At 32.0% G+C, this 12,219-nt stretch overlaps 1 protein-coding gene across 3 annotated transcripts in view; it reads left to right on the forward strand.

The window, feature by feature from the left end:
- LOC127726947 (coiled-coil and C2 domain-containing protein 2A-like) overlaps window positions 1-12,219 on the forward strand; it is a 70,303-nt gene that overhangs the window by 52,754 nt on the left and 5,330 nt on the right. For all 3 annotated transcript variants that reach the window (XM_052234324.1, XM_052234336.1, XM_052234332.1), the window contains 9 exons: window positions 2,234-2,329; window positions 2,808-2,972; window positions 3,471-3,665; window positions 4,658-4,747; window positions 5,157-5,253; window positions 5,494-5,648; window positions 6,060-6,182; window positions 6,894-7,051; window positions 11,915-11,990. In XM_052234324.1, the coding sequence (XP_052090284.1) occupies window positions 2,234-2,329; window positions 2,808-2,972; window positions 3,471-3,665; window positions 4,658-4,747; window positions 5,157-5,253; window positions 5,494-5,648; window positions 6,060-6,182; window positions 6,894-7,051; window positions 11,915-11,990 (1,155 nt within the window). The remainder of the gene's footprint in view (window positions 1-2,233; window positions 2,330-2,807; window positions 2,973-3,470; window positions 3,666-4,657; window positions 4,748-5,156; window positions 5,254-5,493; window positions 5,649-6,059; window positions 6,183-6,893; window positions 7,052-11,914; window positions 11,991-12,219) is intronic.

A 12,219-nucleotide genomic window follows, 5' to 3' on the forward strand; every position in this document is an offset into this window, starting at 1 on the left:
TACAATATCTTTATTGACTAGTATAGTTAGTTTTCTACTTTGTTTTTTTTTGCTTAAGCTTTCTCATATGAATAATTTGCTTTAAGAGCATTTTATTAATAATATAATGATTCGCATGAATTCTGTTGTAATACTTGTTTATTCTTGTTAGTATTGTGTGCATTATCTTTACTCTTCAAGACTTCTTTTTCTGTAGCCAATGAAAGTGAGTATTGTTTAATGAATTTTAACACATGTACACCATTTGTCCTATTAATTATAATTTGAAGTAACACCATTATATTCCTTATCACTTTGACCTATGAACCCTCCAGCACAGTGTCCTTTTCTTTTTTTTCATTTAAAATGCATACCCTCAATTGTCACAAATCTAACTATTCCATCAACTGATTGATTCTAGTGGATCAGTAAGAAATACACAGCTATGCATTTTTTTTTTTTAGAGATTTTACCATGGGCCAGCAGTTTTTTGTCGAGCCTGCGACTTTTGTTGCAGAAAGCTCGACATAGGGATAGCGATCCGGCGGCGGCGGCTACGGCGGCGGCGGCGGCGGCGTTAGCTAACTTCTTAAAAGCTTTATATTTTAGAAGATGGAAGACCTGGATGCTTCATACTTTGTATATGGATGCCTCATGTTACGAAGTTTCCGTCAGTCACATGTCCAATGTCCTTGACCTCATTTTCATGGTTCAGTGACTACTTGAAAAAAAAGTTCAGATTTTTTGTAATGTTAAATTCTCTCTTATTATAAGTAATAGGATAACTATATTTGGTATGTGCGTACCTTGCAAGGTCCTCATGCCCGTCAGACTGTTTTCACTTGACCTCGACCTCATTTCATGGATCAGTGAACAAGGTTAAGTTTTCGTGGTCAAGTCCATATCTCAGATACTATAAGCAATAGGTCTAGTATATTCGGTGTATGGAAGGACTGTAAGGTGTACATGTCCAACTGGCAGGTGTCATCTGACCTTGACCTCATTTTCATGGTTCAGTGGTTATAGTTAAGTTTTTTTGTTTTGGTCTGTTTTTCTTATACTGTATGCAATAGGTCTACTATATTTGGTGTATGGAATGATTGTAAGGTGTACATGTCTAGCTGGCAGGTGTCATCTGACCTTGACCTCATTTTCATGGTTCAGTGGTCAAAGTTAAGTTTTTGAGTTTTGGTCTTTTTTTCTAATACTGCATGCAATAGGTCAGCTATATTTGGTGTATGGAATGATTGTAAGGTGTACATGTCTAGCTGGCAGGTTACATCTTACCTTGACCTCATTTTTATGGTTCAGTGGTCAAAGTTAAGTTTTTGAGTTTTGGTCTTTTTTTCTAATACTATATGCAATAGTTCAACTATATTTGGTGTATGGAAATATTTTATGATCTATATGTCAGTCACGCAGGTTTTATTTGACCTTGACCTCATTTTCAAGGTTCATTGCTCAGTGTTAAGTTTTTGTGTTTTCGTCTGTTTTTCTTAAACTATAAGCAATAGGTCAACTATATTTGTTGTATGGAAGAATTGTTAGCTGTACATGCCTGCCTAGCATGGTTCATCTGACCTTGACCTCATTTTCATGGTTCATTGGTCAATGTTTAGTTTACTTGGTTAATGTTAAGTTTATGTGACAGTTGTAATAAAGCTTTATATTTAGGACTATCAACATAATATCAATGATTAGTAAAGAAGGCGAGACATTTCAGCGTGTGCACTCTTGTTTCATAAAATGTTGAAAAATACAATGCATAAGGCATACCAATGGTAAAATTGAAGACAGCATCAGATTCCATAAATCATTTGGATTTTAATGAAAATTTAAATCATTTTGTAAAAAAATAAATACCCCAAAAACCTTTCACCATGACCTTACATATTTTTATTTGTTACAATTGCTAACCACTAACATAGTTATAAGGCCTAAGTGATAAAAAAAATCTTTGTATACCTTAAAGTGTGTTTCATTTGTATTTAGGCATTCTCATACTCATGCATTTCTAATTTTTAAAGCACATCTAGTATGTTTGAAATTATCAACAATTTACAGTATGCCGATTTATAATTTACAGTAAAAATGTATTTAAAGTAAGAAATATATAAATAACAAAATATAGACATGAGTTTAGATATGAATAAATCTTAATTTATTATTTATGTTTTTAAATGGATATAACAAAACAGCTTAATTTTAAAGCTAAGGGGTAGAAATAATATTAAAATATTACTTGACTTTTCAGGATGATAGGCAATCACAAACAGTACACCAAAGAATAGAAAGGAAATGGTTAGGTCGAATGTGTGTCCCATTCTCTACTATATATTACAATGGAAAAGTAAGTAATCAAGCAAAGGTATAAGGTTTATTACACTTTTAGGCATTTTGCATAGATTATACATGTAACCAGCAAGTCAAAAGTTTATTTTGTTTATCAGACTGGTAACATAGTGTTGTCAACAAATTTTCTTAAACTACCAAATATTGGTGAAACAACCTTTGATCTTTGTTACATGATGCAGATGGTATGCCCAAAATTTTCTTCTTCTTTAGCTTTATATACTCATATATAGCTGTTTTGTTCACCTTCAGTTGAGAAAAGAAACAGAAAAAAGTATGTTATCTTTATTAAATGTATTGTATATTTCAATAAATAAAAAAAAGTTCTGTTTTAATTTTTGTTAGCTGAAAGGGAAAACATTCTACAGATCAAAGGAACATCCCAATTTGAAACAAATTTCATTTTGTTATGTTACATATTTTCAGATTGAAAGTAACCCTTTTATTTTACTTGGTTAAATATTTTTTCTTTTCAGATTGAGGGTACTTTCCAAATAAAAGCCCCTCCAATTTTATTAGGCTACAGTGGTGAGGAAGCAGAGGAGGGGGATATCAGCACATCGAAGGATGGTAAAACTTACATGAGTTTATTTATAACCATGGAACCACCTGTATCACCACCAGAACCTATGAGAGAAAAGGTAGGTTTTTCTTATACACCTGTCAATACCCATTCTATATTTGGATGAAAATAATTCTGTTATGCACCTTCAAGATCATTTTGGTCACACTGAGGAAGTAAGCTGTTTAGTTTGGTTACCAGATTTTTGGAAAGATTAAGAAGTTCTTACTATTAAGGATCATACAGAGCTATTTATTTTGGAAATTAAAAAAATTGCAAAGAAGCTTTTATATATTAAATTTTATTCTTTTAATTGGGTTCTTGCTTGAAGTTTATTGTATATAAAAAAAAATCACAGATACAAGAATCATCTTAACTTGCATGAAGTCGTTTCATATTGTATAATTTTGTGATATCAGTCAATTGAATGTTATCAAGGGCAAGTAGAAGTAGGATTGAAGAAATATATAGAAATAGGAAATCAATGCATAAATTGTTTGCCATGAGTTCTTATAGACTGCATAAATAGGCAAAAAAAAAATGAATTGCAGTATACAGGTATTTAATTCTTTTACAGTTTGTAACGAATGAAAGTGAAAAACTATTACAATATGCTGAAACCTGGCAGAATGAATTAAATGGTAGATTCCCTAAACGTGAATTTAAATCAACAGTGGTAGATGTAAATGGCAAAAGTGTGTTTGTTACCAGATATTTCAAGTCCCTGAAACCTCCAGAGGAATTATCTCGAGGAAGTACTGTAGAGACAGCTGTAAGTTAGAAAGTTGGACAATACAATTTTATTCATTGGGAGCTGTTTTTAAAAGTATAAAAAGTATGAGGGGTCAGAAGGCACTTTACATTTTTGGCCACTATGTATAAAATTTTAATGGATTCTTTTCATAAATGTATTTCCTGGCCAGTCTTCAGAAACAATCATCACCATTTGAATAAAGTTTGATGTATTCTTTGAACCCCATGTAAAATTAATAATTTTTTGAAAGGCCTTTTGATTTTGTATTACCCTAGGCCTGTTTCATTAAAAACAGAAGAAGCATTAAGTTTTACTGTCATATTTCCTTGCAAGTTTTGTTCAAGTTCAGTATACCTTTTCAAAATTTCAAAATTATGCACAAGGTTGTTTACAGATGAAAACAGACCAAGTTGTTTTTAGTTTCTCTCTTTTGAGTTATGTCCCTTCAAATTTTGCAGAATTCCAAGTTTTGGGTTTCTTCTCTTATATCTTTAGTTTGCTATCATCATAGGCTGTGAAATTTCAGTATACTTAGTAGTTAAATATGATTTTGGTACCTTTTATCTTCATTTATCTGAAAGAAATTTTTTGAAAGAGCTGGTAGGAGTCTTAACTTTTAGATTGTGTTGGCTGATTTTTTCAAATTTCAATTATTTATAGTGTGAAACAAACACAGATTTGAAGATTTTCATTGCTATCACTCTTTAGTGTTAATATTTGATAAAATCAAAGTTAGTTTTGCAATTTTTTATTATCTGATTTACCACTTTGCACAAGAGCAATATGGAATTCTATAATTTTAATTCTTGTGATTATTAGACACATTTTGAGGAACATATTTGAAATTTTATATTATTGAAAACTTTTCTGGCTTGTATGTATGATTGTTGACCACAAGTGCTTTTCAATATATTTATAAAACACTGTGTAACATTTATTTTTCATGTATGTCTATAAACCAGGATACATTTTAAAACCTAATAATTCACATTGTTTTGCTGTATTTTCAGAAATTACTTGCCAGATATGTATCATTAATTCCTCATGTATCAGATGCTGTTGTTTTTCCTGGACTGTGTGATATCTGGAGTACCTGTGATGTAAGTTGTTACATGGACATTGTTTACAACATGTAGAATTTTCATTCTGTATTAAATTTTATCATTTTCAGTCCTACATAAATATGACAAAACTTTAACATAAAAATTTGCTTAACATTCAAAGTCAGTGAACCATGAGTGACAGTGAAAGACCAAATAATGTAGTGAATTAGTTATGCCAATGCTGATAAAACTGCATACCAAAATATCATGAACTTATATAAGGGGTTCCCCTTTAACTGATATAATCACAAAATTTAATATGCAAAAGTTCTAAAGTCAATGAACTACGACTGAGGGGATGTGACCATATAATCTCCATGGAAATAAGATGTACTAATGCTCATACTACTGCATACCAAATATCATTCATTGTCTTTATACGATAAAGTTTAAATTTTTTTTTCAGCAATTTCTACGCATGAATGTTGGTGATGAAGAAGAACATGCTGTATTATTGACTAATTTCTTCCTTGGTATTGGTTTAAAAGCATGGATTATAATAGGTCAGGGTTTTATTTGAATAATACCATATCAAAATTGTGAAAATGCACAAAATATAAAATATAATTATTAAGGTAAAATTTACAAGTTTGATGAAGATGTTATCTTTCTGCTATTGGTAGAACTAATGAACAATTCAATATTTTTCAGTCAATTATTTATTTTTATTTATTACATTTTGTTTTAGTATTGTGTGAAAAAAAAAATAAGACTGGAAAATAAGCATTTTTTGTTTGTTACAGGAACTGGTATCCCAGAAGGTCCTACTGCATATGTATTGACTGAGGATAGTACCAGTGGTTTTCTGATATGGAATGCCAATACTGGAGAATATTACAGAGTCCATGACAACTATTGTCCTCTAATTTCTATAGGCTGTATAATAAACGATGAAAATGTAAGAAATGTGCTACACTTCAAGTTCATTTAAAAGTCAATACTCACGTTCAGAAACAGTACCATATTTATCGCTTAAAACCTAGCATAAAAAAACTTGTTACAGGTGCTTACCAAGTTGGGTCAAATGTTATTTTATGTCAAACATCTTACTTGTATGACCCTCTCTTGAGGTGAAATATAGTGGAGACTTTTAAAACAAACAATTCAAACTCAAAATTTAATATTTAAAAAAAAATAGATATTTAATTTTGAACTGAAAAATAGTCACAACTTTTTCATGTACTTATGAAACACTAATCTTTTTAACAAAATGCCCTTGACTTTCAGGCAAATAATTGTGACAATTTTCAATATTCATTTGCATACACAAATAGTGATGTAATGCTTACCAATAATTTGTTTCTTTTAGATTTTTGCTAATGTACAACAGTATGAGAAACCAGCACAGATGAACTTTGAATTTAGTAATACATCACACTGGACACCATTCTATAGCAGAAGATTTCCAAACCAGCACCTGGGTTCTATACAGGTATGTCATATCAACTACAAGAAATTGTTTGTCTAAAAAAATGAAAACCAGGTTGATGTTAATATTAAAATCAAGCAATTTCACCTTAGAATTTTTAATTTCTTTTTAAAAATTTGATCCTTTATTTCATTAAAGCTGTTAAGAAAACTTTCAAGGATATAACTTTCTCCCCTAATAGCCCTAAATAATATTGTTAATAGGCGTAGGATACCCATTGTAATATAAGACTTACAATTTTCTGGAAATATATAATTGTTTTTCCATATAACATTTTTCTACTATTGAATCATCCTATATAATAATCCTATCATAAATCCAATTTGGGAATTTCCTATCACATTATGTGAATATATAAGATGTTTTAAAATTTATATTTATCAAACTACAGTATTACCAATGTTCCTTTTTCATACCTGTATTAACTCATTTTGTCAATATTTTTTGTAAATATCTTAACTGCCTTTTAAAGTGTTTTTAAAGATAATTGAACAATTGAAGGTGAAATTTTAATTCAAAACCTTACAGTTTATAAAATAGCCCATTGTAAGATTCAAATGAGTAACCCCTGCATTGGTCCATCCTACCTCAATCTAATAAATTTAAATAAGGACAAACTTACTGGCAATGCTTGAAAATTTTACATGAAGTTTTACATTAAATAATATAATTCTTTGTTGAATTGCAGTATAATAATTTGTTATTTTCTTTTAGCCTGAGAGTCTTTATTACTTTACTGCAAAGAAAAATGTAGTAGAATTACAAGAAAAGTTAGAACAGCATTTAAAGAATAAAATAATGGAATGGAGAAGTCGATATATCACACGATGGAACAGACATTGCACACAGATAATGAGAAAAGTTCTACCTATGTAAGTCTCATTCTGTACACCTTATTATACCAAATAATGATAATGAGAAAAGATCTATGTATGTAAGTCTCATTCTGCACACCAAATTATAATGTATAATGGTAAGCAGAAAACACCTAGGTACTTACATCTCATTCCTTTCCACACATAACCTTGATCAAAGAAAATAAGAAATTCACTATTTAACTCCTAATAAAACATTACATTGTACATAAAAATGAGAAATAACTCATCATACAATGAAAATGGGAAAAGCACTACACACAACATCACATTGTACATAAAAAGGAGAAAAGTCTACATTCATCCTCACACAACATCACATTGTACATGAAAAGGAGAAAAGCCTACATTTATCCTCACAGAACATCACATTGTACATAAAAAGGTGAAAAGCCTACATTCATCCTCACACAACATCACATTGTACATGAAAAGGAGAAAAGCCTACATTCATCCTCACACAACATCACATTGTACATGAAAAGGTGAAAAGCCTTCATTCATCCTCACTCAACATCACATTGTACATGAAAAGGGGAAAAGCCTACATTCATCCTCACACAACATCGCATTGTACATGAAAAGGGAAAAAGCCTTCATTCATCCTAACAGAACATCACATTGTACATAAAAAAAGGTGAAAAGCCTACATTCATCCTCATAGAAACATTACATTGTACATGAAAAGGGGAAGAGCTTACATTCATCCTCACACAACATCACATTGTACATGAAAAGGTGAAAAGCCTTCATTCATCCTCACTCAACATCACATTGTACATGAAAAGGGGAAAAGCCTACATACATCCTCACACAAAATCACATTGTACATGAAAAGGGGAAAAGCCTACATTCATCCTCACACAACATCACATTGTACATGAAAAGGTGAAAAGCCTACATTCATCCTTGAACATGAAAAGGAGAAAAGCCTACATTCATCCTCACACAACATCACATTGAACATGAAAAGGAGAAAAGCCTACATTCATCCTCACACAACATCACATTGAACATGAAAAGGAGAAAAGCCTACATTATCCTCACAGAACATCACATTGTACATGAAAAGGTGAAAAGCCAACATTCATCCTCACACAACATTACATTGTACATGAAAAGGAGAAAAGCCTACATTCATCCTTGCATAACATCACATTGTACATGAAAAGGAGAAAAGCCTACATTCATCCTCACTCAACATCACATTGTACATGAAAAGGTGAAAAGCCAACATTCATCCTCATACAACATTACATTGTACATGAAAAGGAGAAAAGCCTACATTCATCCTCGCTCAACATCACATTGTACATGAAAAGGGGAAAAGCCTACATTCATCCTCACTCAACATCACATTGTACATGAAAAGGAGAAAAGCCTTCATTCATCCTCACACAACATCATATTGAACATGAAAAGGTGAAAAGCCTACATTCATCCTCACAGAACATCACATTGTACATGAAAAGGTGAAATGCCTACATTCATCCTCACAGAACATCACATTGTACATGAAAAGGTGAAAAACCTACATTCATCCTCACTCAACATCACATTGTACATGAAAAGGGGAAAAGCCTACATTCATTCTCACACAACATCACATTGTACATGAAAAGGTGAATTGTACATGAAAAGGTGAAAAGCCTACATTCATCCTCACACATCACATTGTACATGAAAAGGAGAAAAGCCTACATTCATCCTCACACAACATTACATTGTACATGAAAAGGTGAAAAGCCTACATTCATCCTCACACAACATCACATTGAACATGAAAAGGAGAAAAGCCAACATTCATCCTCACACAACATCACATTGTACATGAAAAGGTGAAAAGCCTACATTCATCCTTGCACAACATCACATTGTACCTGAAAAGGAGAAAAGCCTACATTCATCCTCACTCAACATCACATTGTACATGAAAAGGAGAAAAGCCTACATTCATCCTCACTCAACATCACATTGTACATGAAAAGGGGAAAAGCCTACATTCATCCTCACACAACATTACATTGTACATGAAAAGGGGAAAAGCCCTACATTCATCCTCACACAACATCACATTGTACATGAAAAGGAGAAAAGCCTACATTTATCCTCACACATCACATTGTACATGAAAAGGGGAAAAGCCTACATTCATCCTTGCACAACATCACATTGTACATGAAAAGGGGAAAAGCCTACATTCATCCTCACTCAACATCACATTGTACATGAAAAGGAGAAAAGCCTACATTCATCCTCACAGAACATCACATTGTACATGAAAAGAAGAAAACCCTACATTAATCCTTACACAAAATCACATTGTACATGACAATGAGAATAGGCCTACCTAACTCCATAACATCACATTGTACATGAAAAGGAGAATCAAAGAGCATGATTGCTCTGAGGGATATGATTGCCATTGTTTTCATTGATATTAGTCAGTATAATGACAAAGTTCAGGTGTAATTTTGATCCCATATACACCGTTTGGTGGTGCACCCGACAGTTGGAAAGTACAGATTACGCAACAGGTAACAGGTACTCATGGTACTATTGGGATAGGGCCTGGAATGTTGTTATTTTCAATCAACACCATTGTCCTATATTAGTTAGATTTCACGTGCAGTACGTCGATTGAGCATGCACGACAGCGTATAAGACAAAGATCAATAACGGTCTCCGAAATTTGGATGTTTTCTCAAAAATTGGCATTTTCTGTGGAAAAACAAATGTTTCAAAGACAAATTTAGGAAGAACAAAACTCTAGATTTATACATGATATCACAAATATTTCCGACATTGAATGGTTTCAGAGGATTTGGGGCTCAATGAAATCAGTCTCTTCCTTTAGTAGTATAGATTCTTTCTAAATGTTATCAATCCCACATACTAAGTGTCAAAAATATACATTTGTACAAGCACACAAAAGTCAATCGGTTCTTTCTTTGGGTTTAGGATTCATATAGCCCAAAATGTTAAAATCCTAGATGTCTTCCAAAATTGCACACATTTAAATGATGATCGCGGGCAAGATTGTAAATTCTATCATTAATGAAAAGCTTTTTGGAAAACGGTATCTCAATTTAACAAAAAAATCTAATGGATTAAACTAAACCCTGTTTTTTATGTTCTTCAACTTTCAACTTTGTATTTGATTCGAGTTTCTTACTGTTTTGATTCATGTGCCATTGATGAGTTTTATGTAGCATTTCTAGCGTACCAAATTATAAGTTCCATACATTTTTTGTACATGAGATTTTTCTACTCATGCTTCTGTTTCTTCTGTCAGTATGAAATAATCAACCTTTTTCTTCTGATGCATTTCTTGATTATGTCCACTGTTCATTTAATATATTAAACATGTTTAAGGAAATTTTGATGACTGAGATATAAATACTAGCTATTCATTGATGTCTTGTTAAAAAAAAGCTATTCATCATGTTCATTGATGTCTAAATTACTTTCCCCCATTACAAATAACCGAGTACATTTTAATTTCTCAGTAAAATACTAAAAAAATTACATTAAAATTTGTTTTTCCTTCAAAATTTTGCCCTTTTGATCAAATTTACCAAATCCAGGTAGTACAATAAAATTCCATGAAATTTGGAAAATTCAAATTAATGGAGTGATCGAAGTGATCGTAATATAATGACTGGATTATTCGGGATGCCCTGGATGACATCATGGCACTTCTTACTGCAAACAAAACATTCTTGTTCAAAACCATCATGAAGTTCAACACCACCGTAAATTGACTTAAAAATTTCTACTAGTTATATCGATTTCAACGTGAATCTTCTGAATATTTCGTCTGCATTCCTTCGCTAAATTCTTCTATTCAAACACGTGTGTACATTGAAAACACGTTTCATGCTCCATTGCACATGTTTACAAACAATTTTAAACTCCTCATATTTTCACGCCATACGTCAGGATACATTGATCGCATGATGCAACTTATTTTTAATATCCAGTTTACCGGCGTTAATGGAGCGATCGAAGTGATCGTAATATGATGACTGGATTTTTCGGGTTACGGAATTCCCTCTCTGACGTGATTCTAAATATATAAAACCCTAAATATAAATACTGCTTAATTCTGATTTTCCGTATTGATAAATAAACGCAAATGAAAAAGGGAGATATCAAAATAGGAGGATTATGAGAAGAAATTTAACAGAATGTTGTTTAAATTCAATCTCTTGGTTTGTTTTTACTTTTTATAACAGGACAATCTTAAGAATCTGAGTTGTTCCTATTAATGTAAACACAAAACGGTTGTTGTGAGAGTCTTGGAAGGGAATCAATGGTAAAAGTCTACAGATTGCCTGACGGCACTCGTATCCCAAAAACCCTACCTAACTCCACAACTTCACATTGCACAGGAAATGAGAAAAGCCCTACCTAACTCCTTACACAACATCACTTTGTACACAGAAAATGAGAAAAATCCTACTTAAATACTCACACAACATTACATTGTACACAGAAAATGAGAAAAGGCATTAACTCCTTACACATTATCACATTGTGCACCGAAAATGAGAAAAGCCCTTAACTCCTCACACAGTATCACATTGTACACAGAAAATCCTACCTAAATAAGTGGGTTTTTTGTGTTGCCTTCGTTTCTTAAAACTGTACACAAACAATGAAATAAGTTTGATCTACATATTTTCATTACCCTCATTACATCACACTATACAGATAATGAGAAAAGCCAAACATGTATACGTTTTATAATTCAAAACAAATCATATTTTTTACTCTTTTTTTTTCTTTTTTTTTTCTGAAGTATTTTAATAGCTTACAAGGTACATTTGTGATTTGTTTTAAAATTTTATTTTACAGTTTGGAGGAAAACTTAGGAAAGTCACCTGGTGCCTCACATCTACAGGATTTAGAGCAGCAGTTTAGTTCATATAAGGTAGATCAACCTAATGTTTATATGACTCAAAGATATCCTTGAAAACCGTGTTGTCTTCCCTACCTTTTTATTTCTCCTTTCCATCTTTTAAGCTGGCCTGTATGAGCTATTGCCATCACTTGGTATCTGCTGTCTTTCTTTTTTAATTTAAGAAAAAAATTCTCCTCTAAAACTGTTTTTATGTTTTAATCAATGATTTTGTAGGCTTCCCATAGCGAAATATGACAAT

This window comes from Mytilus californianus, unplaced genomic scaffold (assembly GCF_021869535.1).
Source record: "Mytilus californianus isolate M0D057914Y unplaced genomic scaffold, xbMytCali1.0.p SCAF_1, whole genome shotgun sequence".
Taxonomy (NCBI): domain Eukaryota; kingdom Metazoa; phylum Mollusca; class Bivalvia; order Mytilida; family Mytilidae; genus Mytilus; species Mytilus californianus.